Source organism: Boleophthalmus pectinirostris, unplaced genomic scaffold, assembly GCF_026225935.1.
Source record: "Boleophthalmus pectinirostris isolate CB_2022bp ecotype Guang Dong unplaced genomic scaffold, ASM2622593v1 HiC_scaffold_4, whole genome shotgun sequence".
NCBI lineage: Eukaryota > Metazoa > Chordata > Actinopteri > Gobiiformes > Gobiidae > Boleophthalmus > Boleophthalmus pectinirostris.
This window is the reverse complement of record NW_026571353.1, coordinates 9,530,690-9,558,267: the sequence shown is the minus strand read 5'-3', so window position 1 is coordinate 9,558,267 and position 27,578 is coordinate 9,530,690. Positions and strand designations below refer to the sequence as shown.

At 36.1% G+C, this 27,578-nt stretch overlaps 1 protein-coding gene across 1 annotated transcript; it reads right to left on the bottom strand.

The window, feature by feature from the left end:
* Positions 1-788: 788 nt before the first annotated feature.
* fkbp15b (FKBP prolyl isomerase family member 15b) lies at positions 789-26,994 on the bottom strand. The gene is made up of 28 exons (XM_020918670.2): positions 26,829-26,994; positions 22,471-22,574; positions 21,645-21,723; positions 20,518-20,587; positions 20,360-20,434; positions 19,490-19,588; positions 18,819-18,968; positions 18,642-18,710; positions 17,537-17,680; positions 16,875-17,029; positions 16,750-16,798; positions 16,356-16,472; positions 15,577-15,765; positions 14,756-14,843; positions 14,564-14,673; positions 13,840-13,938; positions 13,667-13,761; positions 13,490-13,592; positions 10,145-10,316; positions 9,575-9,711; positions 8,663-8,818; positions 7,590-7,742; positions 6,081-6,173; positions 5,842-5,955; positions 5,619-5,726; positions 3,656-4,332; positions 2,684-2,786; positions 789-1,898 (listed from the first exon to the last, which is right to left on the bottom strand). The coding sequence occupies exons 1-28, from the start codon at positions 26,876-26,878 to the stop codon at positions 1,821-1,823; spliced, it is 3,636 nt and encodes a 1,211-aa protein (XP_020774329.1). The 5' UTR covers positions 26,879-26,994; the 3' UTR covers positions 789-1,820.
* Positions 26,995-27,578: the final 584 nt, after the last annotated feature.

The following is a 27,578-nucleotide window of genomic DNA, read 5'->3' as shown; positions in this document are numbered from 1 at the left end:
TGGATGGTGAGACTATTGTAACTGTTGTAGCTGGAAGACAATGTGAAATGCCTTAAAAAAAAAATCTTTAAATCTGTTTTAAAATTATTTCATTTTTGTCTTCATTGTCATTAGTTTGTCATTACTTTTCTCTTTTTGTCTCTTTTTTCTCTAACTGTCCTTGTTGAAAGTGTGTGTGAACAATCAGAAAGAAATCAGAAAATAAACACAGAATTTGCAACTGTTTACAGCGTTTGAATAATTTGATAAACTGCACAAATCAGTTGGATCAGATTTTTAGTGCATATATTAACATAGTATAGTATAACATTTCATTAACAAATTGCTCAAGTCATAAAAAGGTGTACTATGTAACTTTTGGGTTGGGGGTCCATCACTTGCTTGTTCCTATGGAGATGTAATTGTTCTGCCTTCCACAGTATGAAATTAAACAGATGTACTTTATATTTATTCAGTTACAGGTGACTTTGTATCTCAAAAATGCCTAGAAAAACAGGCATTCTGACTGTGAGCGGGGTTGCCTCTTCACAGATCTGACCTGTAACTTGGTCTAGTTTGGTGTCTGTGGAGATAGAAAAGTTCAGTGCCATACTGTAACATTCCAGACAAAGCAATAACATCTCTATGAAGAATTATTTGACTGACCCTCCGTCAGAAAAGTTACACAATGCACCTTTAACACAGCTCAATCAATACTGCAGGTTTGAAGTACAAGTAGTAAATTTCACACATTTTCAGGGGTTTCGCAACATTAGTTAGTACCTAATAAAGACTGCACAACAACAGTAAATATTTTCTGTCATTTATTTGCAATAATTAATGTCATAATAGCAAATCTGTGTAAAAGGGCATTTTAAAGCAGCAAGATTACAAATAAAAGACATTGTATAGATTGGAACGTTTGCTCGAAGTTTGCTAATTAAAGAAACTAGTCTGCTACTGTGGCATGTACAAAGTTTAAGACACTATCAGAAATCACAGAATTATCTAAAACCATTTAGTTTACATCCGTGTGTCAATGCTTGTTATTTATAGGGATAGTTCAGTATTTTTGAAATGCAATAGAGTGAGGCACTTACGGATTCATTTGTGTGGTAGACTGCAAAATTTGAAATCCACATGGGCTCTATTTACGCTTGCATCACAAAACCAGAAGACATTTGGAAACATGCGGATGACTACTTCCTTTGGGCTCTGTTGGCGATAATAACTGACAAAATCTGGGAAAACTGAGAAAATTGCCTGGTTTTCTTCCTTGTATTCTTTCTTTTTCTATATATAAATTGCCTATTAATTTGTGTATTATAATTTGTTGAACTTAATAAAAAAAAAAAAAAAAAGGTGATTGTAGTGTCCCATTATGTTCACAGATCAATCAGCTGCCTGTAAGTAACATCGAAAAAGTGATTAGAGTCAAGTCCCCAATGGAAAGTTTTGGCAGGTTGTGAAGAGCGCTGCTGATGAATCCACGGTTTTATCACATACACAGTGCCAGTAACTACACCGAAATTCATCTTCCACAGGTTTCCAATCGTCTTCCGGTAAGCATGAATAGAGCCTATTATAATTTCAAGCCAGATTGAACATGCTACATCTAGAAAATCATTCAAACTGTATTTTTATGACATGTTAATTAAAAAATACTGAACTATCTCTTTACAGAATTAGTTTTGAATTGTTCTCTTATGCAGTTAAGGCAGCAGTTGTCACCCCGTTGTCCGACTTCAAGTAAAAAGTTCATGAACAGGAGATCTTCTTCAGAAACAGCAATATTCCATGTCCTAAATAGTTTTCTATTGGTTTTCTGTTGAAGTGTTGTCTCAGTTCAGCCAGTCTAAATCATCATCATCGTCATCCTCGCCAAACAGTGGGGCTGGAGGAGGGCGCCCCTTCAAGCTCTGAACACAAATACGGTTGTGAATAAATAAGTTGCCATCGTAATTAATAAATGTTTGTCATATATTATCATACATTCACACACAATATGCCCAGATATTTTGTGCATCAAACACACACATGAAAAGCAATGTCACCTGCTTGTCTTCACTGAGATAAGTGTAATGCCATACTGTGGAACATCTCCATGGAGACAAGCAGGTGGCCAGGCAGTTATATAGTGCACCTTTAAAAATCTCTCTTTTTTTTTTTTTTTTTTTGAGATAAGACCTTGTTATTGTCAAACACTTGAAATCAACCATTAGAACATGACATAAACACAACATTACAGCAGTGAGGACATGTGTTAGTGCCAGTGGTGGAAGATAATGAAGTATAAAAGGAAAAGTACAATACTTAAATACAATTTCAGGTATCTGTACTTTATTAAGTACACTCTACAGTGGATACTTTTTACTGGTTTGAGACATGTTGAAATGGCTGAGATTTATTTTAAGCACATTTCATTTGAGTTAACATCCCAACTTTGAGCAAAACAAACACAAAAATAGCTAGAAAAAAAAGAAAAGAAAACTGAATTAAAATAAGCTAAATTCTTTCTCAGTATCTTGGCATTTCATTGTTTAATTGAGTACTTGAGTAGATTTTCTCATCTAATTGACTTTTACTTCAGTAACTTTTTGCCTCTGTATCTGTACTTTTACTTAAGTAATAAACTGAGTACTTCATCCATCACTGGTTAGTTTGTATCTGAGAGTTCCACTGAACTCTACAGATGGCCTCTTACCAGTTCTTCCTCCTCCTCTTCCTCGTGGGCTGGCTCTGGGGGTTTTACAGGGACATCGAAAAATGGCTCCTCTCCATTTTCCTCCTCCATTCTCCCAGTCGGACTGAGAGAATAGTGAAGGGGGCAGGGTGGGGCAGACAAAACAGGTGAGGGGTTAGAGAGTTAGCGGGGACAGGTAAGTCAGTTAGATGATTGGGAATATGCATGCAGAGTTACAGTTTGAATAAATAAACATATGGTAGTGAAGGGCATTTCAGAAGTGGGTCAAATCAAATATTTAAAATAGTCTTGATTTTAACATTGCTAATTAAATGCTGGACAAGGTTGTTCCACCAATACATTATTATAAGGCAATTATCTATGAATAATGGTAAAAGTTGGCTGTGCAATTAATCAAATTTTAATCAAAATGAGATCATTTAATCATTTCAAATTTTCAGTGATCAACTTGTATTTTGTGTGTGTGTGTTTTCGGCAATTCTACTGCCAGTTAAAGCATGTGGGGCAGAGTTTAAACTTTAGAAGAGAAATTAAGCCATCATGTGTTAATTGGCACTTATTTAAAAACAAACAAAATGACAATGTAATGTTCATTAAGTTATAATTTCATTTCATTTGTTTTTAATAAGAGGAAATAACAGTGAAACAAAATAAATTTTAAAAATTTGATTTCAATATTGTTTAGCTGTAGAATCTGGTCTAAGAGATATGACTTTCCTAATGAATGAAACAACACATATTACGTATTTATGTAGGTAGCAGTATTAACTTATTGTTATGGCAATGATTAGGTTATGCATATGTGCTCTTGATAACATTGTGACAGTTTTCTTGTTTGGTAGTTTCTCTGTTTGGAAAAGTAAAGTGGAGATAATGATATTGGTATTGTTCTACTGGCTTCATCCAAGTTTATTCTTACCAAAAAGTAAAAATACAACAATTTGGGAGTATCATCTTTACTCCTCTGCTCACCTTGTAACTTCTGGTGGGCCGTCTTGTTGTGGGTTAGGAGGAGGAGGGGGGTTGGTCGGTGGTCCAAAAGATTTAGGGGAGCTTGAAACTTGCACTTCCTCTTTCTCCATCTCCACATCAGTCTTGACTTCTGCATTTTCATTTGCCACCACCTCAACTGAAACTTCATTTGGTAAACTCTGATCATTTTTGCTTTCACTCTCCAATGGTTTAGCTATGTTTTCTTCTGTCACTATGGTTTGAACTGATGGAGACATTTTTTCTTCTTCTGGCTTTATGTCTTTTTCTTCCTCCTTCTCAGCTGCTGTAGACTCCATAGTTGTAGTTTTTAGATTGTCTGTACCTTCTTCTGAATGCACGTCTCTAGAGCTTTCAATTTCCGACATCTTCTCTTCTGGTAGAACTTTCTCAACTTTCTGAACCTCATTGTCTTTAACTAATTCAGTTTTATCAACTTCCTCTGTCTCTCCCACATGTATCACTTGCTCTTTCACTTCCTCATCCATTTGGTCATCCACTTCACTGACTTCTCTCTCTCCGTTCACGTGAATACTTTCTTCACTTTCTTGGGTCGTTCCTTCAGCTGTTGTTTCTTCTGACTCTTTGTCCTCATCTTTTTTCCCGGAGGTCACTGAAGGCCTCTCCACTGAACCACTGAGCAGCTGCAGTGTTACATTCTGCAAAATAACACATCACTTTTAAAATAATCTGATAATGTTCTATTGGGTATAAAATAAGTAAATAATAAATAATAATCTAAATAATAATAACTGTAACAGTTGATTAATGTACACTGTCCCTGTCAAAAAAATACATACAGTGAATAAAAAATAAAAAAATGTAATGATGAGTAAAGGCAGCTAAACTCCAAGAGATGTACACGGTTTGCTTTATGGCATAAAAGGTTTAGGTCTTAATATTGTATTCTGTTGTTATCTATGGTGAAATAAGTGTAAACACGATGTAATGATTGTAATTATGACATTGTTTGTTATTATTTGTTATTTGATTGCAACACCATTCATTAGGGCTGTTAACACACAGAAAGTGATCGTGATTAGAGTAAAATTATAGAAAATGATTGTGATTAGGGCGAGAGAATACACATGACAACAATGATTTTTACATTGTTGTTTCTTTCAAAAAGAGGCACAAATAACAAATATTTTCCGCAACCATAGGGCGTACTCAAAAGCCTCCAACCCCATCAAAAATACGCCCCGCAATCCAGAGCGCCCTATACACGAATCTACTCAGGTGTCCCAGCACGACTTCAGTAAACTACAATGCCGCACCACCCGCAGTGCACGCAAACACGCCCGGAGCAGACAGCGACCGCACAGCGAAAAACACCCACAGCCACACTCATCACTCCACGCTGACGAGGAATGGAACAGAGGAACGAACCGAAAAAGTGAGTGCACAACTGAACAACTGCGAACACGCCGACAATCCAGCAGTCCCAGCGCCCTCCCTACACGCCACAACTGAACAAAGCCCAGAGTCACCGTGAACGCCACAAACAAAGTCCGACTGACCCATCTAACTGTTGTGTTTCATATTAATGTGCCTTATAGTCCGGTGTGGTTTATATGTGAAAAAAGTTATAGCAATAGACCATTCAATGATAGTGCCGCTTATAATCCAGAGCGCCCTATATTGCGGAAAATATGGCAGTTGTTATTGGTGGTGCCATTTTTCCCGACTGATCACATTGTACTTTGTCACAAAAAATCTAAAAGGTAAATAAATAAATGTTGACCAGACCCAAGAACTCACTATATTACCAAGAAAATTTGATTTTTTACAATATTAATTTTAGCTGTCCCCCATCTGTATTAAATAATACTGACTTATAGAATGTTGTGGTGTCATCTGAAACCCAGCAATAGCCCTAAATGTAACAGTGATTAAATAAAAATAGACTTTTTTTGAGGGGGCACAAATCCTGTCTCACACTTACTTTAATGGTTGACACAATCACACCCAGTATGGCCTGTCCACTGTACGACTCATTCAGGTCAAACTCTCCTCGAAGTGAATGGAAAACACCATTCATCACACGCTTCACCTGCAAAACCCAGAGAATCTCCTTTAATACAATGACAACTAAAATACAGTAACATTATTTATTATAATAACAACATTACATAATATCGCTTATATAGTGTATTACAAATCTGTACCTCTGTAGCAGTATCACTTGAACTCCCCTTCTCTTCTAATTGACTCTCTAGTTCAATCACTCTTCGCTGAAACTTTTCCTGAGCTGCCGCTGCCCGTCTTTCCAACGCTGTGTACTGTATTAAACAGTAGAAATAAATCATAGTTTTTATTCTCAAACAGTACAGGTATTAAAACATGCATGAACTGTTATTGTATTGTAAATGGTATTTTATTTGTTCGATCATTATTGCATTCATACTTTTTCTTGAAGAGCATGCAGTTCCTCAGCTTGACCCTGATGTTGGAGTAAAGTCTGGTTTTCTGCCTCTTTGGATTGTTTTAGAAGTGCAAACTAAGAGGAAAAACACAGAAACAATTATGTACACACATCTTTGAGAAAATATTGAACGTAACTCTTTCACCTTTTAAGTAAGTAGGGACAGTACAATGTGATTGAGCTACTAAAAATAAAATCAGCTAAGAATATGTACTTTTAGAGTTGCAAACTCTGACTGGTCTCGAAGAAAGAATCATTATTCATATTAATACACACTGATGTAATATGGTATACTGATTTTCAACCAGATTTTCTGATTTCAACAGATTTTCTAACGAACTGAATGCATTCATTGGAGTGTAATGAGAAAACTTTTTAACCAGAAAATACATACACAAAATACTATTGCGAAATTCCTTGCAGTAGACGGTGATACGGGCATTATTTACACTTTTTTGGCCCAAACTGGTGTAATTTGATAATGCTTTAGTAGATGGTAGGTCAAAGCATCTTTTGAACAGCAAAAGTGTGCAGCGACTCACAAAACTTGAAAACTATAATTGTTTAATACATACCAAATAATTGTATATCTATAATCACACTGATCATCTAAAATCACACGAAGCAATGATTTCTGAGATTCCTACTATAACCCTTGTATTTGTACTTATTTATTAAAGGGACTACAAATATGATACAGTCCCCGGCTGATGTGCAAAAGGTGCTGTTTAAGTCCAGTTGTGTGGACAGAGTGTAGGTAGCTCACTTATATTCACTGGGATGGTGCACCAGGTTTGAGAGGCGCAGAAAGAGAATACAGCCTGTCCAAAAGCACTTTTCCTTGATGGTATTATACAATCACCTCTGGAGCATGCTCTTGTTGATCTGTTCGGATTTTTATTTTTATTTTTTTAACAAATTGTAGTAGGAGTGGGGCAGGGACCATGTAAGAGTTTGTACACAAGAATAGAGTCTGCAAATTTTATCAAAATATCCCAGCCTAATACATTGTGTTTCTTTAAAATAATTCAAAATAATGCAGTGTCGATGCGTCTTAGTTTTTTTTGTATAAAATTTGGAGAGCTTGTTTATATACTATTTCAAGTGATTTCAGAGTGGTTTTGCATGCTGAGGCCCAGCTTGTCATGCAGTATGTCATGTGAGAACCAATCACTGGCTTAAAATTAAAACCAAAAAAATTATAACCATAGACTGTACAAAGAAGTGGACAAAGCGAGTGTGTCGTCACCCATAGCGTTTGTCTTAAGTCAAATGAAGCTTGCAGGATCAAGTAGAGCAAGGTTAATACGAACATTTTAAGACCAAAATGTCGAGGCTCACAGCTGCAGTTACAGAGAGAGGGACCACAATATTCTAATTTAAGTCAGTGGGAGCCAGAAGCGCCAGCATGCAAACTCCTTTTTTGGAACGTGGCGACTAACGTGTTAACTATGTCCATTTATATATCCAGTCTATGCTTGTAACTCATACCTTGTCCTGTAGTTGTTTGAGCTGGTCCTGCAGGGCATCCCTCTGCTCTGCCACTTCACTGAGCTCTCTGCTGTGCTGCTGTTTGGCCACTGTCACTGCCTGGTCACACTTTCCTCTCCACTCCTCCTCCAGCTCCGCCTGCAGCTGGGACAACTACACACACAAAAACAATAGATAAGCACAGTGAGTAAATGGGCTTCTGAAATGAGTCAGAATATACTTGAAACAGACATGTGACAAAATCACAATAACAGGGTTTGACATCTGACCCCCCGTCCTGTTGTAGTCAGTCAAAATATTGTGATGGGAGTGGGTTAAGAGTCTTGCCAATATTACAATGCTGCTATGGGTATGGCATGATAAGTACTTCATCTGGCTGGTAAATCCTTTAATCCACAATCTCTTTCTTTGTATTGTTCCCAGTACAGAATCATTTTGCGCTTTCTAGTAAAATCTGTATTATTTTTTCCTTTTCCAATATTAAGAGTACATTCACACTCGTTATTTTGGTCCTCAAAATTGAGCACCTTTTAATCTAGATGTGGAGCTGGTTTGGTCTTCTTCTAGTCCTTGTTTAGCCCTGATCTAGTCCACGTCCAATTTTTATGTGCTGAATGTGTGAACACACCCTTAGACACTGACCTGATGTTCTACTTTTTTATAAACTTTACACAAGAACTAAGATAAAATGAAATATTTTTATACAAATTTGAGAAATGATTTAGAAATTATTGTGACATTAGAGAAAACTCTTACTGGATGTTTTACGATGTTACTCTTGTCACGTTTGATTAGCCTAAAAATCACATTGGTTTAAAAAAAAAAACTTGATAATGTTTTCATACAATTTTGGACTCTGTGAGACTCTACACACAAATAAACACAAATGAGTGACCTGTTCAGAGGCGACGTATACCCATTCTATTAATATAGATTAGGTATACTATATTAATAGTATAAACATTCTATAATATAGAATGCGTATACTCTGATTTGCCTAAAAAGACTCCTTGATCATGATGTTTTGTGTTTGGTCAGTGTGGTAGTACAGAAATAAAGATGTATAGTTTGACCTGTTCAGAAGCAGCATTGTCGTTGCTGGTTCGGGCCTTGCGGAGTTGACTGCGCAGGTTTTCCATTTCCTGCAGATTGCTCCTGCGCAGCTCCTCCAGCTCCTCGTCTCTGTGCTGACGCTCGGCCTGCCACTTCTTCTTACGCTCCAAGAGAGTCTGCAACGTATTAGGCACATTTAATTTGAAAGTGCAATGTGTAACTTTGTGTTACACATTGCACTTTCATGTGTAACTCATCAAATGCTTTTTTTCCATGGAGATCTTTTTGCCTGGTCTGGAATATTTCACAGTATGGCATTAAACCTTTCAATCTTCACGAAGACCAAACCAGAGCAAGTTACAAGTTAGATCTGTGGAGACGCAACTGTGCTCACAGTCAGAATGCCTGTTTTTCTAGGTGTTCTTGAGCTATAAAACCACCGGTAATTGAATAAATGTTAGGTAGAAATGTTTAATGCCATACTGTGGAACATTCCAGACAGAGCAATGACATATCCATAGAAACAAGCAGGTGATGAACCAACCAAAAAGTTACACAGTGCACCTTTTAAGCAAACTTTTTATAATTCAACATAATTTTTGGAAAGTTTACACATTTCTAGACAAAATTTTAGGAGTTTATGGTGATTGATACTATTTTATGATGTGAAGTCCTGCATTAATTTAAGATAAAAGCAAAAATGCTTCTGTATTAGTGACATTTTTTACTATGGGTTTGAGATGTAATGGTCAAAAGTCAACTGTTGGGATGAAAGGGTGAATGGATTAATAAATGGCTTCAAAATGGCATTGGTGGAAGCAGGCTTGAATTGAGAGGCTTATAAACGTGCTTTATATTGACAAGAATATGGATGGTGCAATTAATTGCCTTGTGTAGTAACTGCACATTAACAGCCCATATCCTGAACTCACTCTCTCCAGACTGTCTTTGTCAGTCTTCAGATCCTGCATCTCCTCCTCTATGTTGTTCAATCTTAGCTCCAGTTCTTTGCGCTTCTGTTTCTCCGAGCGATACTGGGCTTGGTATCTCTCTGCCTCCTCCTTCAGCTCTGAAACACACAATATAAAGCACTAAGAAAGTTATATCTTAGTTATAAATAAGGCCTTTACATAAAACAAAAATTCAGAGATTGCTACAAATTCTCTTAAAGATGCACTGCTTAATTTTTCTGGGGTAAGTCACCTGCTTGTCCCCATGGAGATAGTATTATTTCCCGAGAATATTCCACAGCATATTAAACTTGAGAAAACTGGTTGAGAAGATGGCACAATCAGGCCAAGTTACAAGTCAGATCTATGGAAAGGCAAGTGAGTAAGAATGCATGTTTTTTTAATGTATTTTTGAGCAGTGTAAAACACAACCTAAAACAAAATGAACACAAAAGCTATATAGTTTTGATGCTATACTGAAGAACATTCCAGGCAGAAAACTTATGCAGTGCACCTTTAATCTACTTCATATGTCCCTTCAGACAGACAAACCTTCCACTTGACTCCTCAGCGTTGTGACCTGTTGTCCATGGTTTTCATTTTCTTGCAGTGCTGAGTTCAGTTTAGTTTGAAGCTCCATAGACTTCTGCTGATGGGCTGATACCTCCAACTGTAGCTGAGCCAAACGGGCCGTGGACGCAGCCAAATCCTCAGTGAGTCGAACCTTCAGAAGAATTAAACAGGGACAGTGGGAATTTGGTGAGAAAGAAAGAACCCCAGACTATTAACCTTATTCCGGAACATGAAAAAATGCATTATTTTGTATGAGGCTGCTGATCTTAACAGCAAATAAGGACTATAAAGCTGTTTTAAAGCCCCCCAGAGAGCAGTGCAGTGTTGACTTGTTGGTGCACATAAAAATTTAACATTTTACACAAATGAACCTAACTTCTTGGGTTCTTTTTAAAGACAATACATTAGGAGATGGCTGTAAGGAATCTTCAGAACTATTTTGAAAATTGCTTGCAACTAGCAGCTAAACATGTGAACAAGGTAAATACATCTCAAACTGTATTGTCTTTAAAATGATTCCAAGAAGCTAATGTATAGATAGACAAACGTTTTTGGATTGCAGATGAACCTGCTTCTCAAATTTTAGCTGCAAAACTTTTCTCAAATTCTACATTAAAATGAATGGGATCCCTGCTTGTGCCACCACAAGAAAGTGCAGTTTAGGAGCATTAAGAGACAAAAGTGGGTGGGGCCAAATAAGATGAGAAAAATACGAGACTGTTTCGAGACAGTTAAAAAGTGAAGGCCCGGATGGATGAAGCGAGTGGTGTGATGGTCCTGTAAAGAGGTGAGGAGTGAATGTGCGACAAAAAGAAAAAAGAAAAAGAGACATCAAAGTTAGTTAATTGTTAATGAAGCATGATGGGAGCAAAGTGATCAGCATTAGCAGCGGACAGACCGGGGTCAATACTGGATCTACATTTTGGTTCAATAACGTGTCATTGTTGTACTATATTATCATGGGGTTCTGACTTGATGCTTCTCATTAAAAACACTCATCTCTCTATTGTTGATCGTTTGTATTTCAGTAGTTTATTTTACAAAAACTAGAACACACCCCTCTACACTTCTTTATTTGTGACCAGGACTTTCTTTAAAAAGAGCCATTTTCCAAAAAGATCATATAAATAGTAAAAGTGAGCAAGCGGTATTCAGTATTTTGGTCTATTCTATGTTGTAACTGGATTTTTTTTCTTTTGTTTTGTTACCTTTTTCAAAGCAGATCTATTCTGCAAAATTTACTTTTCTTTTAAACATGCTATAGTTGTTTCCCCTCCTCATTTACACCCCCAAAAAACTGCTGCTTGTTAGCGTGATGTGCAGCTATGCTCTTTGTTGTGATAACGTACATGTATATGCTGACGTCACTTCCTATAGGGCACAGACTTGTTTCTTTTAGATTAATATTGCAATTTAAAAAATGCAAGTTATAGGATAATGATCCATGGGTGTCATATATTATTACTATATAGCAGACACAAGCACAATATATCTTCTTTATGTTTTATACTACTACTGCAAGGCACAAGAGACAGTTTTCCTCTGTACCATATTTTACAGATTCTTTGGACTACTATTTTTATCTGGCTGGTCTAAAACATAAATAAATAATTGTAAGCATTTACCAAAGAAAACATGGTATGACAGTTAGTTAATCTCTCATATATTGGCTTGTCTTGGGAATTGTAACATTTATCATTTCTTTTGACCCCAGTCTGACAGGTGAACACACAGAATCAGAGCTCACCTGGTCCAAACCCAGGTCCAGAGGAGGGGGCTGAGAAGAGAGAGCAGCAAAAAGCTAGGTTTCTCCAGAGCAGCAAAGCAACAGCACGAAATCACAGCTATTCAATTCAGCATTAGATTAGAGAGGAGATATGTCAAGCAAACCTGGCCATACATACCATATTATTTACACAGTCATATTAAAGACATTAGCCAAGACACCCAATCATGATAATTACTGCATATGATCAATTTTAGCATTTTATATCTGTAGAGTAGTGTTGTCAGGCTGAATAACGACAAAAACTACAGCATACAGTTTAGTGGAAAACATAGTCAAGGTATGCGAGGATAATCCAGTTACATGAATTAAACATATTCCTAGAAAAACGCACAGGAGACAGTCAGCAAAATGTGTCAATATTATGCCTGTAGAGAATATTCAGTTATTGAAGCCAATACTATCAAATACTGAAGTCATACTATGTACATTTTGACACCACACGTTGTCTGCTTTCACTGATCCTGTCCAAACCATCTCACCTCTTATCTACAAACTTTTGCTTGGGCTTTTAAAGGTGCATTGTGCAACTTTATTGGTTTTCTGATTTTCTGGAGGTTCTGTCACCTGCTTGTCTCCATGGAGATGTTATTGCTTTGTCTGGAATGTGCCATGGTATAACATTAAACACACATCTAGCATTTATTCATTACAGGTGTTTCTATTTCTCAAAAAAAACAAAAAACAAAACAAAAACCCATAAATTCTCTCTGTGAATAGTATTGCCTCTCCACAGATCTGACCTATAATGCAGCCTGTAGATCTCTCCCTTGAGATAGATAGGCTTAATCTCTACCGTGGAACATTCTAGACAAAGCAATAACATCTCTCTGGAGACAAGCAGGTGGTGGACCCTCCACCAGAAAATTTGCGCAATGCACCTTTAACTGAGCTAGAGTCTCAATCCATACATCACCGAGTTTCTCTTTTTCTCTCATACAAACTTGCTTGAACACATTGTAACTCTAATATATTAATTAAATAATTAGTCTATTTTAATATAAGTTATTTATTTTTATTTTTGATTGCATATTTTTCTTTTCTTACATATTCTTCTCTTGCTCTTGTTCTTGTACTTTGTGTTGCAGCTGTGGAGTTTCCTCACTGTGGGACAATAAAGGTTCTCGTATCATTTCTTATTAGAACTCTATAAATAATGGCAGTGGTATTTAAATAGAAAAATGTGTATCCTGTAATAAGTGATGGAGAAATTGCCTTACTGTACTGTGGACTGTACCAAGGAGACTGCCAGCTCAGTCCTTGCTACCTGGCCTGCATAATCAGAGGTTACAATACTCCCTACAATGGAAGCATGACCAGACTTGAATGGACAATACTACCACAATAGATATAGATAGAGGCTTTGTAGATTCTGAAGGAAATTCAAACAAACAAAACTGTGTTGAGTGCTCATGTTTCTGGATCCTGCACTCCAGTCTCATGCCTCTCTCTTTATAACTCTCAAGCTACTTCAATTAATTCGACCAAAAAAAAAAAACAAAAAAAAAGAGTACAGTAATAACACTGTATGCTCTCACCTTCTCCTGCTCGGCCTGCAGCAGTTTTTGTGTGTTGTGTTCACTGGTGGATTTGAGCGAGTCATTCCTCTGTTCCAGCAGCAGGTGGCTCTGTTCCATGTATCTGGAAAAACACCAAAAATGTCACTCAAAACAAGAAGAAATGTTATATATGGTCATAAACAGCTCACTACTTACCTCTGGTTTTGGTTGATGAGTTCACCAATTTTGTGATTCTGCTCTTCAATTCGAGAACTTTTGTCAAAAACTTCCTTCTTTAGACATTCATTCTCCTAAAAGGTAAAGGTCTCATAATTTCAGATTTTCCAAAATCGACATTATAAATATGATACACATTGAAGAAGTTGTACCTGGACAATTCTCTGGATACTCTGCATGATCATCGAGGTTTCCATTGACATAGACGGTATTGTCATCATGGGGTTTCCCTGTCTTTGCAGCTCATCAATCTGTTAAAAGAGGCTTTGTCAATATGTGCAGTTGTATCAACATGACATTTTTGTTTTGATTACCTATATCACTTTAGGTGGAAAAATGGACAACAAAGAGTGCTCAGAGAAAAACAACCTCAAAATCATGAAAACAAGTATGAATGAAGCAAAATACATCTACAGCAGTGGTGGAAATAGTACTCAATTTTGTTACTTAAGTAAAAGTACAGATACAGAAAGATAGAAAAAAAAAAACTCAAGTAAAAGTATCAAAGTATCTGTTTAAAACTGTACTTAAAGAGTAAAAAATAAAAGTACTTTGTGCATATTTTGAGGTTTTATAAGACTTCAAATGTAGTGGTTATAATAAAGATTTGTGCAGTATTTTGTTCAGTAGAAACTATTGAATCAGTCGTTTTTATTTTCTGTATATTTTCATTTCATCAAACTACAAATGTTTTAAAAAAATAAATAAAATACATTTTTAAAAATGCTTTTACTTTCAATCCTGTTCCAAAATGCAAATACAGATGCTCTCAAATGTAGTGAATGTAAAAGTATCCACTTTAAAAACTACTTAAATAAGTACAGATACATAAAATGATTGATAGGGAAAAAACTATGTAACACATATTTTCTATACCTTTGTGGACAGTTGCTCCACTTTGTCTCCCACTTTTGAAACAGCTAACCGGATCTCTGTGTTGTGCTGGCGTGCCTCAGTCATCAGGAAAGACGTAACATCACCAGAGCCTATGGACAAACATGAAATTAAACTAGCGCTGCTAAAACTCTATTCAAAAGCCCATAATAATGTAATGGAGCAATGTCTCACCCATGTATGAGACAGTCTGCGGAGGGTAGACTGGGCCCACAGGCTGCAGTTGAGAGGCAGGTGTGGAGGTCTGGGTGTAGGGGTATGGCTAGAAAACATTAAAAGGTGTAGTGTGTAACGTTTCTAGTAGAGGGTCAGTCAAATGTTTTTCTCCATGGGGATATTAAAATGTTATTTTTTGTCTGGAATGTTTCACAGTATGATATTAAACCTTTCTACCTACCAGACCAAGTTACAAGTCAGATTGTGGAGAGACAACACCGTTCACAGTCAGAACGCATGTTTTTCTAGGTATTTTTGAGCTATAAAACCACCTGCAATTGAATAAATGTGGAGCAGAGCTATTTAATGTCATACTGTGGAACATTCCAGGCAGAGAAATTACATCTCCATAAAAACAAGCAGGTAATGGTGCCCCAACCAAAAAGTTACACAGTGCATCTTTAAACAATGATCTTGTTGTTTTACAGCATTTTCATATTAGCAATTTGAAAAATAAGTTATATTTGCTCAATTATGGATTTTTAAAAATGTATATATTAGGATCCAGCAGCAAGGGTAAACTAGTCTTCCTGGGGTCCTGTATTTAAAAGAAACACTTAACAATTTTAACTACATAAAAAGACATGTCTTAAATGCTGTATAAATATTATAGATATGAATTAATAACAATTAACAGATTATAGTGGCCTTGTAATTACTCAAGAAATCAAACCAATAACATTGGTGTTAACATAGATGGTCTTAATATAATAGCATATAATTTTACACGTATAGAAACACTTTTATTTTTTACATGTTGTACAAGTAAATGGTCCTACCTGGAAGGCGTGGACAGTCCCAGGGTGAGTATGGGAGGGCACAGAGCTCACTGGAAGGAGGGCAGAAGGAGCAGGGGTGGAGTGGGGGTGGGGATGGACCGTGTGAAGGCCTGACCCTGAAGCAGCTGTGGTCATCTGAACCGGAGAAGGGACAGCTGGCCTCTCCTTCAGCCTTGAACCACTGGTGTCCTGGAAGGAATTATAAAATGAATGAAAAATTTGGTGTTTAAAGGGCCTAAATTACAGTGTTTTCTAATCTGTATTAAAATGTTCCTTCATGTTTTGTTTCATTCATACATGTTTAACATACAAACCCTGCATATTTAGTCTGAGTTCTGTTCTCAAATAGAAAACACTCTGTTCCACATTGTGCAAACTATTGAAAACTATAGCCACATGACATCACAAGGTAGAATTGAGCATTTTCAGCTTTGAAGATGTAGACGGACTAATAATAATAACGGAAAGAAACGAATGTGTGAATGAAACAAAACATAACTCCAGGTATGTTTTTCAGGAGGTAACAGCATTATATCATGGCTAAAAGCTCACAAGTCAACATTGCATAATATAGGACCTTTAATTCATTCCCTCCTCAGTTACACTCAAGAGGCTAATTCTATAGTTAATTTTCAGTATAATCTTGTAGTACTAAGTAGCTGTGTAATCCTTCAGTCATCCAGGAAGGATCTATCCAGGAAATTTCACCTCACATCCAAGAGGCTTCATCAGTATGCCAGCAAAACTAAGTAAAATTTTCTAGAAAGTCTTCTGCTCACCTCAAGTTCAGAGTCACTGGATTCAGGTTGGCTTGTTACTCCAGTTATAAAGGGCAGCATTGGCTGACCCATCTTTGCCATACGAGATATTAACTTGGCTTTAGTGGCATCTGGGTGCTAGTCAAAGGAAAAGTAATATAAATTATTATCATATTATAACTATACATATCATGGGTGTAAAACATTAAATGTGCATTGTGTAACTTTTTTGGTGAAGGGTGCGTCAAATGCTTTCCTTCATGAAGATGTCATCATTTTGTCTGGAATGTTTTACAGTAGAACACTTTACTATAGGAGTGAATGGGAATGCCAAAATTAATGGACAGTTGGCACTGTTCTTTTAATTGTATGTTCATGGAAAGAAGAGGGGAAAAAAATAAAAGTGACCATTTACCGCAAGTTGTTCACTGAGAGAGTTTGACTTTGCTCGTAATGGTGGCTCCCTGAAAGCACAAAATCAGCTTACTTAAATAAAAGTTTCATCGTCATCACTATTTACTGATATGGTTTTGGTCTTACATTGGTCTTCCTGGTCCTGTGGGGGTTGGCTGAGGTTGTGTGGAAGGCTCTGGGGCCAGACTCTCCACACTGGGGGCTGGAGAAGGAGCAGGAGAGGGGGCAGCTGAGTCCTTACTACTGCCCCGGTCTGAGCCACTGTCCTTCGAAAACTTGACCTAAACATAAGCAATGGATCACTAAAGGACTAAGCTATAGCGTTAGTATTTAGATGATGATTATATAAAGAACGAATTAAACGAAGACATCTTATTTTGAATCACGTGCATCAAATTTTAAAGCTCATCAGAAAACAAGTTAACAATATTATATATTTTTTTACATTTTTAATTTCAAATAAGTAACAGTTATTTTTAAATGAAATAAAATTAAATTTAAAAAAAGCCCTGTATATTTAGGCTGAGTTCTTCTTCCAAGTAGAAAACACTGTTCCTAAAAAAAATAAAATAAAATAAAATAAATAAATAAACAAATAAATAAATAATAAGGGTCTTTATAGTAGTAAAAATAAAGACTGGATCCAGATAAAAAAAGTAAAAAAAAAAAAAAATCTATAAAATTAGAGGATTATACATATCAGTGTAAATGAATCAATACACAGTGTCATTACAAATTCCAAACACAAATCGGTCTAGTAAAGCACTAAAGTTTTAAATGACAGTTACCCTTCTGATTTCTGCCTCAAATATGAGAGTGCTGTTGGCGGGGACTCTGTTGGGGACACCCTTGGATCCATAGGCGAGGTTGGGAGGGATAATGATGAGACGACGACCAGACTTTTTCATCCCCTGCATCCCCTCCTCCCAGCCCTGGCCAGATACAGAGAGATTAGTCACATACATATTTAAAGGTGCATTGTGTAACTATTCTGGTGGAGGCTCTGTCATATGCTTTTCTCCATGAAGATGCTATTGCTTTGTCTGGAATATTTCACAGTATGGCATTAAAGCTTTCTGTCTTCATTGAGACCAAGTTACAGATCAGGCCTGTGGAGAGATGACCCCGCTCACAGTCAGAATGCCTGCTTTTTGAAGTAATTTTGAACTTCAAAACCACCTGTAATTTAATAAATATAACGTAAAGATGTTTAATGTCATACTGTGGAACATTCCAGCCAGAGTAATGAAACAATAGAAAAAGCAGGTAATGAACTCTCCACCAAAAACTTATACATTGTACCTTTAATATAAATTTTTTTCATAGCAATTTTATGGAAGAATTTGTAAAAGTAAAAAATATTTTAGATTCAGTAAGAAATCAGACAAACGTTAAAAGCCAAACAACAGTGAATTTCTATTTTTTTTCCAATTAAGTTAAAATGGTTATATAACTGTGTTATATTTGATAAAAGGTACACTGTTTAACTTTTCGGTTGGGGATTCATCACCTCCTTGTTTCTATGGACATGTCATTGTCCTGCCTGGAATGTTCCTGGAATGTTTAACAGTTCTACCTTATATGTATTCAATTACTGGTGGTTTTATAGCTCAAAAATACCTAGAAAAACTATAATTCTGACTAGAAAGACAGATCTGACCTGTAACTTGGTCTGGTTTGGTGTCCATGAAGATAGAAACGTTAAATACCAAACTGTGAAACATTCCAGACAAAGCAATAATATCTTCATGGAGAAAAGCATTTGATGGGCGCTCTACCAGAAAAGTTACACAATGCACCTTTAAGCTTTGGTATAGTAAAGTCATATTTACTGGATAACAGTAACAACGGGGACATTTCTTTTTAAAATATCACAGTTTTTTAGAGACTCACCTTAATAACTTTACCAGCACCAAGTTTTAGTCGAAGCAATTTATCTTTGTTTTGGTTTGTGTCAAACATCTAAAATAAAAAACAAACAAACACAAAATTCTTTACAATCGCTAAAATATGGGTACAATTCTTGATTTCTACAAAAAATATTAAGTTAGTGAGGTATAAAATGTAAACCTGTCCGATGGCATGGTTTTGCAGGAGCCAGCCTGTGTAGACCACCTCCAGAGAGTCCCCCGTCTCCACGGCCTGCCCCTCTCCCAAGCACAGGTCCTGGGACACCACAGAGTCCAGAGAGGAGGTGGTGTTCACTTTGGCCAGACATACCTTAAATATGGAGAAAAAAAACATAAAATATCAATATGGTGAATTGTTTAGGATTCATGTTCTATGTAAACAGCAAAGTATCCTGTCTCCAAGCATCTTCTGGAAAGGTATAATATTATTGTATTAGTCTGACAGTTCATATTTAGATTAAACAGATTGACTAATGCAACAGAGCAATGTCACTATGTGTAAACTCTGTGCATGTGTGTTAAAGAGTGAGACTTTGTGTGAGTTTGTATGTTTGTTATATTTTGATATTTGTTTCCCTTGACACATTCACTGTATTTATATCTTTTTCATCCAATAATCCCAGTACTTTTAAGTGAACAGTTTAAAGCCCTTCTGAGATGTTGCGCATTAGCCTTTGATATAAACACTGATACCTGAATCAAATTACTGAATTGTTAATCTATGTTTGTGTAATTGTCCCTATTCAACTAAACAATTAAAAACAACAACAACAACAAAACAACAAAAAACAGCAATTCAAAATTTGACCTAAAATAGCTGATTGGGCTCACCTCTTTACAGAAATCAGAAGAAGCCTTGTCAGACTCAAACATTAAAGACCAGTTTTGTCGCTGGTCGTCATAAAAAGTGCAGTAATTATTGGGCTGAACCTGTAAAATAAGAGAAAAATATATACACAATATAAGAAATAAAAATAAATTTTGTGTTGGGCAAGACTGAAAGTTTATGCTTTTAATGCAGTTAACAGAATTACTACACTACTTTATTTACTTTATTACTCTTTGCAATTTTTTTATTCAGATAATTTAAAACACAGTTTGAATTACTTTGTGTATGAATTGTGCTTTATAAATAAACTTGCCTTGCCATGGTGCAGCAATAGTTAAAAAACAGAGGGAACTACATAGACCATGATCCTTTGGTGTTGTCAGTGCAGATTACATGAAGAAATAACAGTTATTAAGCACTTTTGAATCATAATTCTTCATATTATAACAGTACAAAAGGCATTTTCAAGGCTTTTAAAAAGGAAAAAGTACCATATCTATAATTTTATAAGTCTCCACAAAATATTGCAATAAATATTGCACCGTGAGATGCACATCGTGAAAGTATCATATCAAGGGATTTTGATATCGTTACATCCCTATCAATTAGTTTCTGATTTTCAATACAACCCTATCTTGTTTAATTATATGTAAATGAGAAGCTATTATATCAATATTAATTTCACAACACATTTACTTCATAGGATACTATTGTAAACAAATATCCTACTGTAGACAAATACATGGGGTAATAGAACACAATTTCTCTTAATTATAAAATGGTTGGGAGTGGGAGGAAAAATAAATTCCCACATGACCCAAATTACAATTTGTCGCCTGATTTCCGCCCACATTTTTGGGATGTTTACGCACCGTGAACACAAAGCCTGTATGGATCTTGGCAGCAGTCACTTGCTTCTGTTGGCTCAGATACAGAAGGAGCTTGTACTGAAGACAAAAAGAAAAGGATTACTATTAAAATGGTATAAAGCGTGTAATCTCAACCAAGTGACTAAAATCTGAACCCTCACCTCTTTTGTTGTGTGGGTCCCCAGTACCGCTGCACCGAGCTTGCCCTGGTTTACGTATTGGCCATTAATACTGCAAAAGAAAAGATAACAGATAATAAGAGGATACAGTACTATATTAGAGCATCAATGATTTGCCAGATTAATAAGGGTGGGATGAGACACAATTGTCACAGGACAAGACAAAACGAGATTGTAATATAATTCCTTATATATAAATTTCACAATTCCGGGTGCAATTTTGGCCTCACATTTTTGTAATTTTTTGTAATATTTTTGTTTCCATTCTAGTATTGCCTTTTAAAACTATAAGAGTTGTAAGTCACCAGCAATCCAAATGTTAAAACAACAGATTAACTATTAACTATACTATTACTACTAGTGATGTGACAAGATCTTGTGATATAAAATTCTGTCGTCTCGTCTTGTAAAAATTGTGTCTCGTCCCATCCCTAATTACTACTACTTAATATTATAATCAATTGTGGAAATAGCTCAACTACTACTGAAATTGTTAATAATAGTTTAAAAATTGCTGAATCAGATTCTGAGTATAAAAATGTATTTCTTTACCTGTTATCTAATAATTTGTATAATTGAATAATTATACAAAACATTATAAATTGATTAGCCCTAGAGTAGTAGAACAGTAGGACAATAATTAAAGGTGCACCATATAACTTTTTAGTTGGAGATCATTCACCTGCTTGTTTCTATAGATATGTCAATCCTTTGCTTGGAATGTTCCACAGTATGACATTAAACAGCTCTGCCTTATATTTATTCATAAATACATAATTACAGGTAGTTTTATAATTCAAAAATACATTCTGACTTGCCGCTCCACAGATCTGACCTGTAACTTGTCTGGTTTGGTCTCCATGAAGATAGAAAGGTTTAATGCCATACTGTGAAACATTCTCGACGAAGCAATAACATCTCAGTGTCGAAAAGCATTTGATGAACTCTCCACTATAAAAGTTACACAATGCACCTTTAAAGTCTAAATGTATCATGCTATGGGTTGAAACGTTGTTCAAAATATGTTACAAAATAAAAGAAGCATACTCATACTGTATTCTATTAAAAAAGTACAAAAAATTATTACATACATATATAATTATACTCACTATCTGAATGCTTGTACTGGTGTGGCAAATAACACTGCAGGAGCTCCAGGTGTTGACGCTGATTTCTGAGAGGGTGGTGCTGCAAAAAAAAAAAAAAAAAAAAGGTTCAGTTTCATTCTCAAATTAGGCCATTACAATACAATACCAATTAACAAAATTGGCAGGGCAATGTATGTACTAAAGAGTGTTGTTATGATCAATAAAATAGAGAATATAGAGAAAGATTCATTCATTAGTTTGTCTATTACATAAACTTCCTTTTTTTACAGGTCTATTGCATTAAAGGTGCATTGTGTAACTTTTCCGGTGGAGGGCCCGTCAAATATTTTTCTTCATGGAGAGGTTATTGCTTTTTCTGGAATGTTTCACAGTACGGTACAGGTATTAAACCTTTCTCTCTTAATGGAGACCAAACCAGACCAAGTTACAGATCTGAGGTCAGATCTGAGGAGAGGACACCCTATTCACAGTCAGAATGTTTGTTTTGCTAAGCATTTTTGAGCTATAACACCACCCGTAATTAAGTAACAGTAAGGTAGAGCTGTTTAATGTCACACTGTGGAACATTACAGGGAGAGCAATGACTTATGCATAGAAAAAAGATGATGAAGGACCCGAAGCCAAAAAGTTACAAAGTGTACCTTTAAAGTAAAAATCAGGTAATGCTAAAATAGCTACAGAACACAAAAATGCAATGAAATGCAAATGACTTTGTGCAATGATTTTGAAAGTATTTAACAGTATTTACTGTTACTGACAGTATTTAAAACTGGTATCAAAAACTTAAGAACGTAATAAAAAGGCTAACAAAAATCCTAGTTTGTACCTGGAATAGAGGTCTTGCGTGGCTGCTTGGGGGCGGTGTATTGGAAGGATTCGTTGCCCTGGCTGGTTTCATGGTCTAGTCCAAACAGTGACGCCAGCTTGGCCCTGTAAAGAGCATGGAGATACACCAATGTCACGCAGTGTAAAATTAGCAGCAGGTAGATAGGAAAGTCCTGTTCTGGTCCTTTAGTTCCAGTTTGAGATATGACGTATGTTAGCAATATACATGTAAACAGCCAGTTCGTTCAATGCAATGGACAGTGGAGCATTTTCATTAAGGGGGTTTCTGTGCATACTTGTGCCATACTTAATCCTGCATTAATACTCCAAAGGTCTAAGAGGTCAAGAGTTGGGGGGTAAATCCAACAATCTTAACACCATTGTTTAACAGCTATAGCCTTCTCTTTGTGTCTGCCATACAGAAAACTGAGTTGCAGTTTGACCCTTTGGCCAAAAGGCCTAAAAATTCTGAAATGTTTTAGAATTATTAAAAAATCTGAAAACAAGATGCTACATCTCTTAATAAACAAATGTAAAATATCACGAAATAGTAAGAGAGACAATATCAATGCTGGGATGCACCGTTATCTAACAATATTTGCAATGTTCATTATTAGATGATGACAGATTACAATGTTTTTATTGAAAGTTGTTGTGATTTCAGAATGTATAATTTGACAAAACAGCACTATCCTTGAAAACTTTTAACTCCTTTGAACGTTTAAAAATGACATGATTCAGTTCAAAAAATATATACAGTATATAACTACAATTCTTATTTTTAGGTGATGATGGATAGAGTTGAGATAAAATATACAGACATTGGACATTTTGAATAAAATTAAAGCCACTGCTGCCCCTTAATGGCCAATACATGGCCAAGTTGCACAAAATATAATAATACAAAAGTAAAGTAAATGTAACATAAATAAAGTAAGTACTAATTACTTTTAAAAAGCAAAAAAGTGTATTAATATTAGTTTTACTGACCCCTGGAACTCCTTCCACAGGTAATCGTTGTTATCTCCCAGAACAGACATGTTAAAAGCCTGTAGGCCTTCATCTCCAACTCTAAAACACTGGAGTGATGCTGTCATGTGGACATCCAAATGCTTCTAAGTGTTCTCTCCAGTGCACCTCTACTTTATCCTGTAGACCTCCAGTGCAACCAAAGCCGAGCTGGACATTTGGCAGCATAGCAAAGAGGAGGAGATGCTGCTTCCTCTAAAACTGTGCAGTACTGGGCTGTGGTAGACGCATTTACCCTACATTGCTAACAGGCAGCATGTGAGAAGAATTAGCTGCCATATTAGCCTCCTCCTCCCTCCTTCTTTCCTTGCTGCACTGCAAAAAATCTGGAGTTAAATCTGAAACTTAACCTGGTACTGAACTTTGCTTAAACCAGGACCTGTCTGTACACAGCCTAAATGAGATCAAATTATCTTATTTCAAAATAATTATCTTGTTGTGAAAAGAAATTTGTAATTTTACAGCTCGCTTAAAAGGTGCACTATGTAACTTTTCTGGTGAGGGCCCACCATCTGCTTGTCTCCATGGAGATGTTAATGCTTTTTGTGGAATGTTCCACAGTATGGGATTAAAGCATTTACTCAATTATTGCTCCCAAATACATCAAAATATTCTTTCTTACTTTAAGTGGGCTCATCTCTCCACTGATCTCACCAGTAACTTAGCCTGATGAAGTAAGCCGCTTGTCTTTATGGAGATAAGTTTAATGCCATATTGTGGAACAGCCCAGGCCAAGCAATAGCATCACCATGGAAACAAGTATGTATCAGACACCCTCACCGTGCACTTCAAGGGATGTTTTCTAATATTAAGAAAATCAGCGGAATAAGTTAACTGGTCAACTGAAAAACACTGAAACTTTTAAACAAATAAAACAATTGTTCTAGCAACTGAACACATCTGAACTGGTCAAAATAGCTCAAAATCATTATGCTTCAGCTTCTAATATTTTTACCTTTTTTGCAGTGTGATGCCAAAAGCCCATTCACACAGCATTGCTATCATACAATGGTCATGCAGTGAGGAGATGCATGCCGCTCGCATCTACATGAGAGCCACAGGGTAAAAATAGAGGAGAGCTCCAGACAGAGGACTCTCGGTTTGGATGTGCGTAGTTTCAGCAAAGCTTAACACCTAAATGCTTAATGTAATGTAATGTAATGTTCAAATGTAATTCACCATGGGGAAGGCAAGTTTAGAACAGCAAAACAAAGAAAGCTGCTACAGGGTGGGCAGTTAGCCAGAAGACATACCAATGCTTTTGATTTGATCTTGATTTATTACTATTCTTAAAATCATTTCAAAGTGTACTTAAAGCTGTAGGATGCATCTGAAAGATGCCATTTCTCTGTGACTGGTTAAATCTGCCTGTCAGTCACTCAGAGTATGACAGAAGCTGACCAATAAGAGGAGTGGGTGGGGATAGGTGTCTGTGTTTGAGCATATTGCCAGAAGGATTAGATCATTATTAATTTTTTGTCAAATTGCCCAGCTTGTTTTGCCTGTTTACAATTTGCATCTTGGTATATATATATTTGTTTACATTAGTTTATACGGAGATCTAATCTACACTACTGTAATATGTTGTTTTTGAACAGTTGAGCTACTGTGACAGACCAGTTGTTTACCTTGTGGATCAATAAGGCTTATCTCATTTCTATCCATTTTATCTACTGACGTCTATGAGTCCAATCAAATCAAATTTCCTTTTAGAGATAGGAGAGAGGGAAAAATAAATAATAGGACAAAAATGAACCTTTCCTGAATAGCTTTAAAGTGATCTCCAGCTGCATCAGAACAAGTATAAGTACACACACACTAGTACACGCCCATGGACCACTAAAACCACATGGTAAGATAAAAGAAAGCACTATATTGCTGAAATTTACTATTAAGTACTAAGTTCAATACATTTCACAAAACAGAGATCATTTCAGAACCTTATCTATTGCCCATCTGTATAAAACTTCCACTACTACACCAACTGTAGCCTGTAGGCATAAAAACAGCATGTGATCCTCTGTGAGTGCAGTGGAGTATGGGACAGAGGACTCAGTCAATCTGTGGTATGTTTATGAAGGAAATTTTAGGCTCCTCTCAGCTGACTTGAAGTGTACTATATCTCTATATATTACTTATGACATAATTTGTTAACCTTTGTTAACCTTGGCTTTCCTGAGTGACCTTTATTTGTAAAACCACATTCCGCAGGCTGTACGGTAACGTCTAGAAATAGATTGTCAATAGTGTCCTTACATAAGAGGTTACAGGACAATAACGAGGGCAGAATGATATCAGAGGGGATGGGGAAGTATTTACCAAATAAATACATTCAATTTCTTTATTAAAACATAATATATTCACTATAGTAAAATATAATTGGTGTTAAAGTACTTTAATCGCACAACTATACTACTATACCAACGCACCTTTCACTCTGCTACTACTACTACTACTACTATAACAAAAATTTTCAATAATCAAACCTGCAAACTGGCAGGGGTGGAATGTAACTATTTACAAATACTCATGTTGAGGTAATTGAGTAGACTGTAGTGTACTTTTTTAAGTACATGTACCTGCAACTGTGCACTTTCTACTCACTTTCTAGTGATATGACTGCACTATTAATTGAGTTTAAAAAAATTGCAGTATTTTTTCATTAAAACATCACATTGGTAGAATAAAGTTATAGTTCTTATTTATCTTATGTTGTAAAATAAGAAGGTTAAAGTTGCATTTAGTAACTTTTCTGGTCTGTCAAATGTTTCTCTCCATGGAGATGTTATTGCTTTGTCTGGAATGTTTCACAGTATGGTATTAAACCTTCCTGTCTTCATGGAGACCAAACCAGACTAAGTTATAGGTCAGATCTGTGGACAGGCAACCAGCTCACAATGAGCTATAAACCACCTTTAATTGAGTAAATATAATGCAGAGCTGTTTAATGTCATGCTGTGGAACATTCTAGCCAGAGCAATGACATATTCATAGTAAAAAAGCAAGTGACGGACCCCCAATCGAAAGGTTTCGTAGTGCACCTTTAAGAAAAAACTACGGGAATAGAATGCATTAAAAAATCATTAAACTAAAGTTCTTGCAACATGCTTTGGTTTAACACAGATTTTGTTTGGTACATTCGATTGCTCGCAAATAACAAAATCGATGGAGGAAAATATACCGGGACCATGATTAAAGATTCCTCATATCACACTGCCAAAAATAAACATTCACGGGACCACCAAACCCGTGCCAAGCAGTACCAAGCTAGGAGGCAGGGGTTAGCAAACATCTAAGGACACAATTAGCATCTACGCTACATAAACATACCCTCCGGAGGGCGATAAGAAATCTCCATCCTCGTCGTCTCCAGCAAACATGTTTTAAAGGCGAAGATATCCTTAAACTGTAAAATGAAAGTTAAAAAGTGGGCTATTGTGACATGACAAGTGATTAAAGTGTAGAGATGCTTCCTCTTCCTGTTTGTAAAGGGTCAGCTGACTTTCCACGTGACTGTCATTATCTCCTGTCCACTGTGAGCGCTAGAGGACGCTAAAGGCTAACAAACGATGCATGAGGCAGATTTGTACTTTTGCAAGATTTTTTGTCTAAATTTGCATTCTTAATCTTTTTGGGCAGCGATCCTAAAAGAAGGAGTACTTTTACATGAATCGGTGATATCCAGTCATTGATTTATTTCATAATTTCTTTGAATTTATTTGAGCGGGCTAGTTTGCAGTGAACACATGATAAATGCGTTGCAGCTAGGTAGGCTACAACTTAGAACAAAATAAAATGTTGCTATTACTTAGCTTTAGAATATGGCATGTATAGATTCATAGTTTGCTTGCAGGCCATAGATTTGTTATGTATTTTATATTTAAAATATGATAGATTCTTAGGCAAGCTTGGGTTTCCACCAAAATCTTCAGTATGTTTTTAATATTATCAGAATTGATATTGCAATATTAATTTTTCAGTTAATGAATATGAGTAATTAGGGATGTCAAAAGTATTGAAAATACTAATCTATATAAACTAGTATTGAAACTAGACACTTTGAACAAGTATTGGTACAAA

Bases quoted from the DNA above. Each gene is read 5' to 3' on its own strand.
- fkbp15b (XM_020918670.2), bottom strand. From the start codon at position 26,878: ATGTTTGCTGGAGACGACGAGGATGGAGATTTCTTATCGCCCTCCGGA. The intron at 22,575-26,828 runs GTATGTTTATGT...TGCTCTTTACAG, and splicing joins TTCTTATCGCCCTCCGGAGG to GGCCAAGCTGGCGTCACTGT. The intron at 1,899-2,683 runs GTAAGAGGCCAT...ATTTGTGTTCAG, and splicing joins AAGAGGAGGAGGAAGAACTG to AGCTTGAAGGGGCGCCCTCC.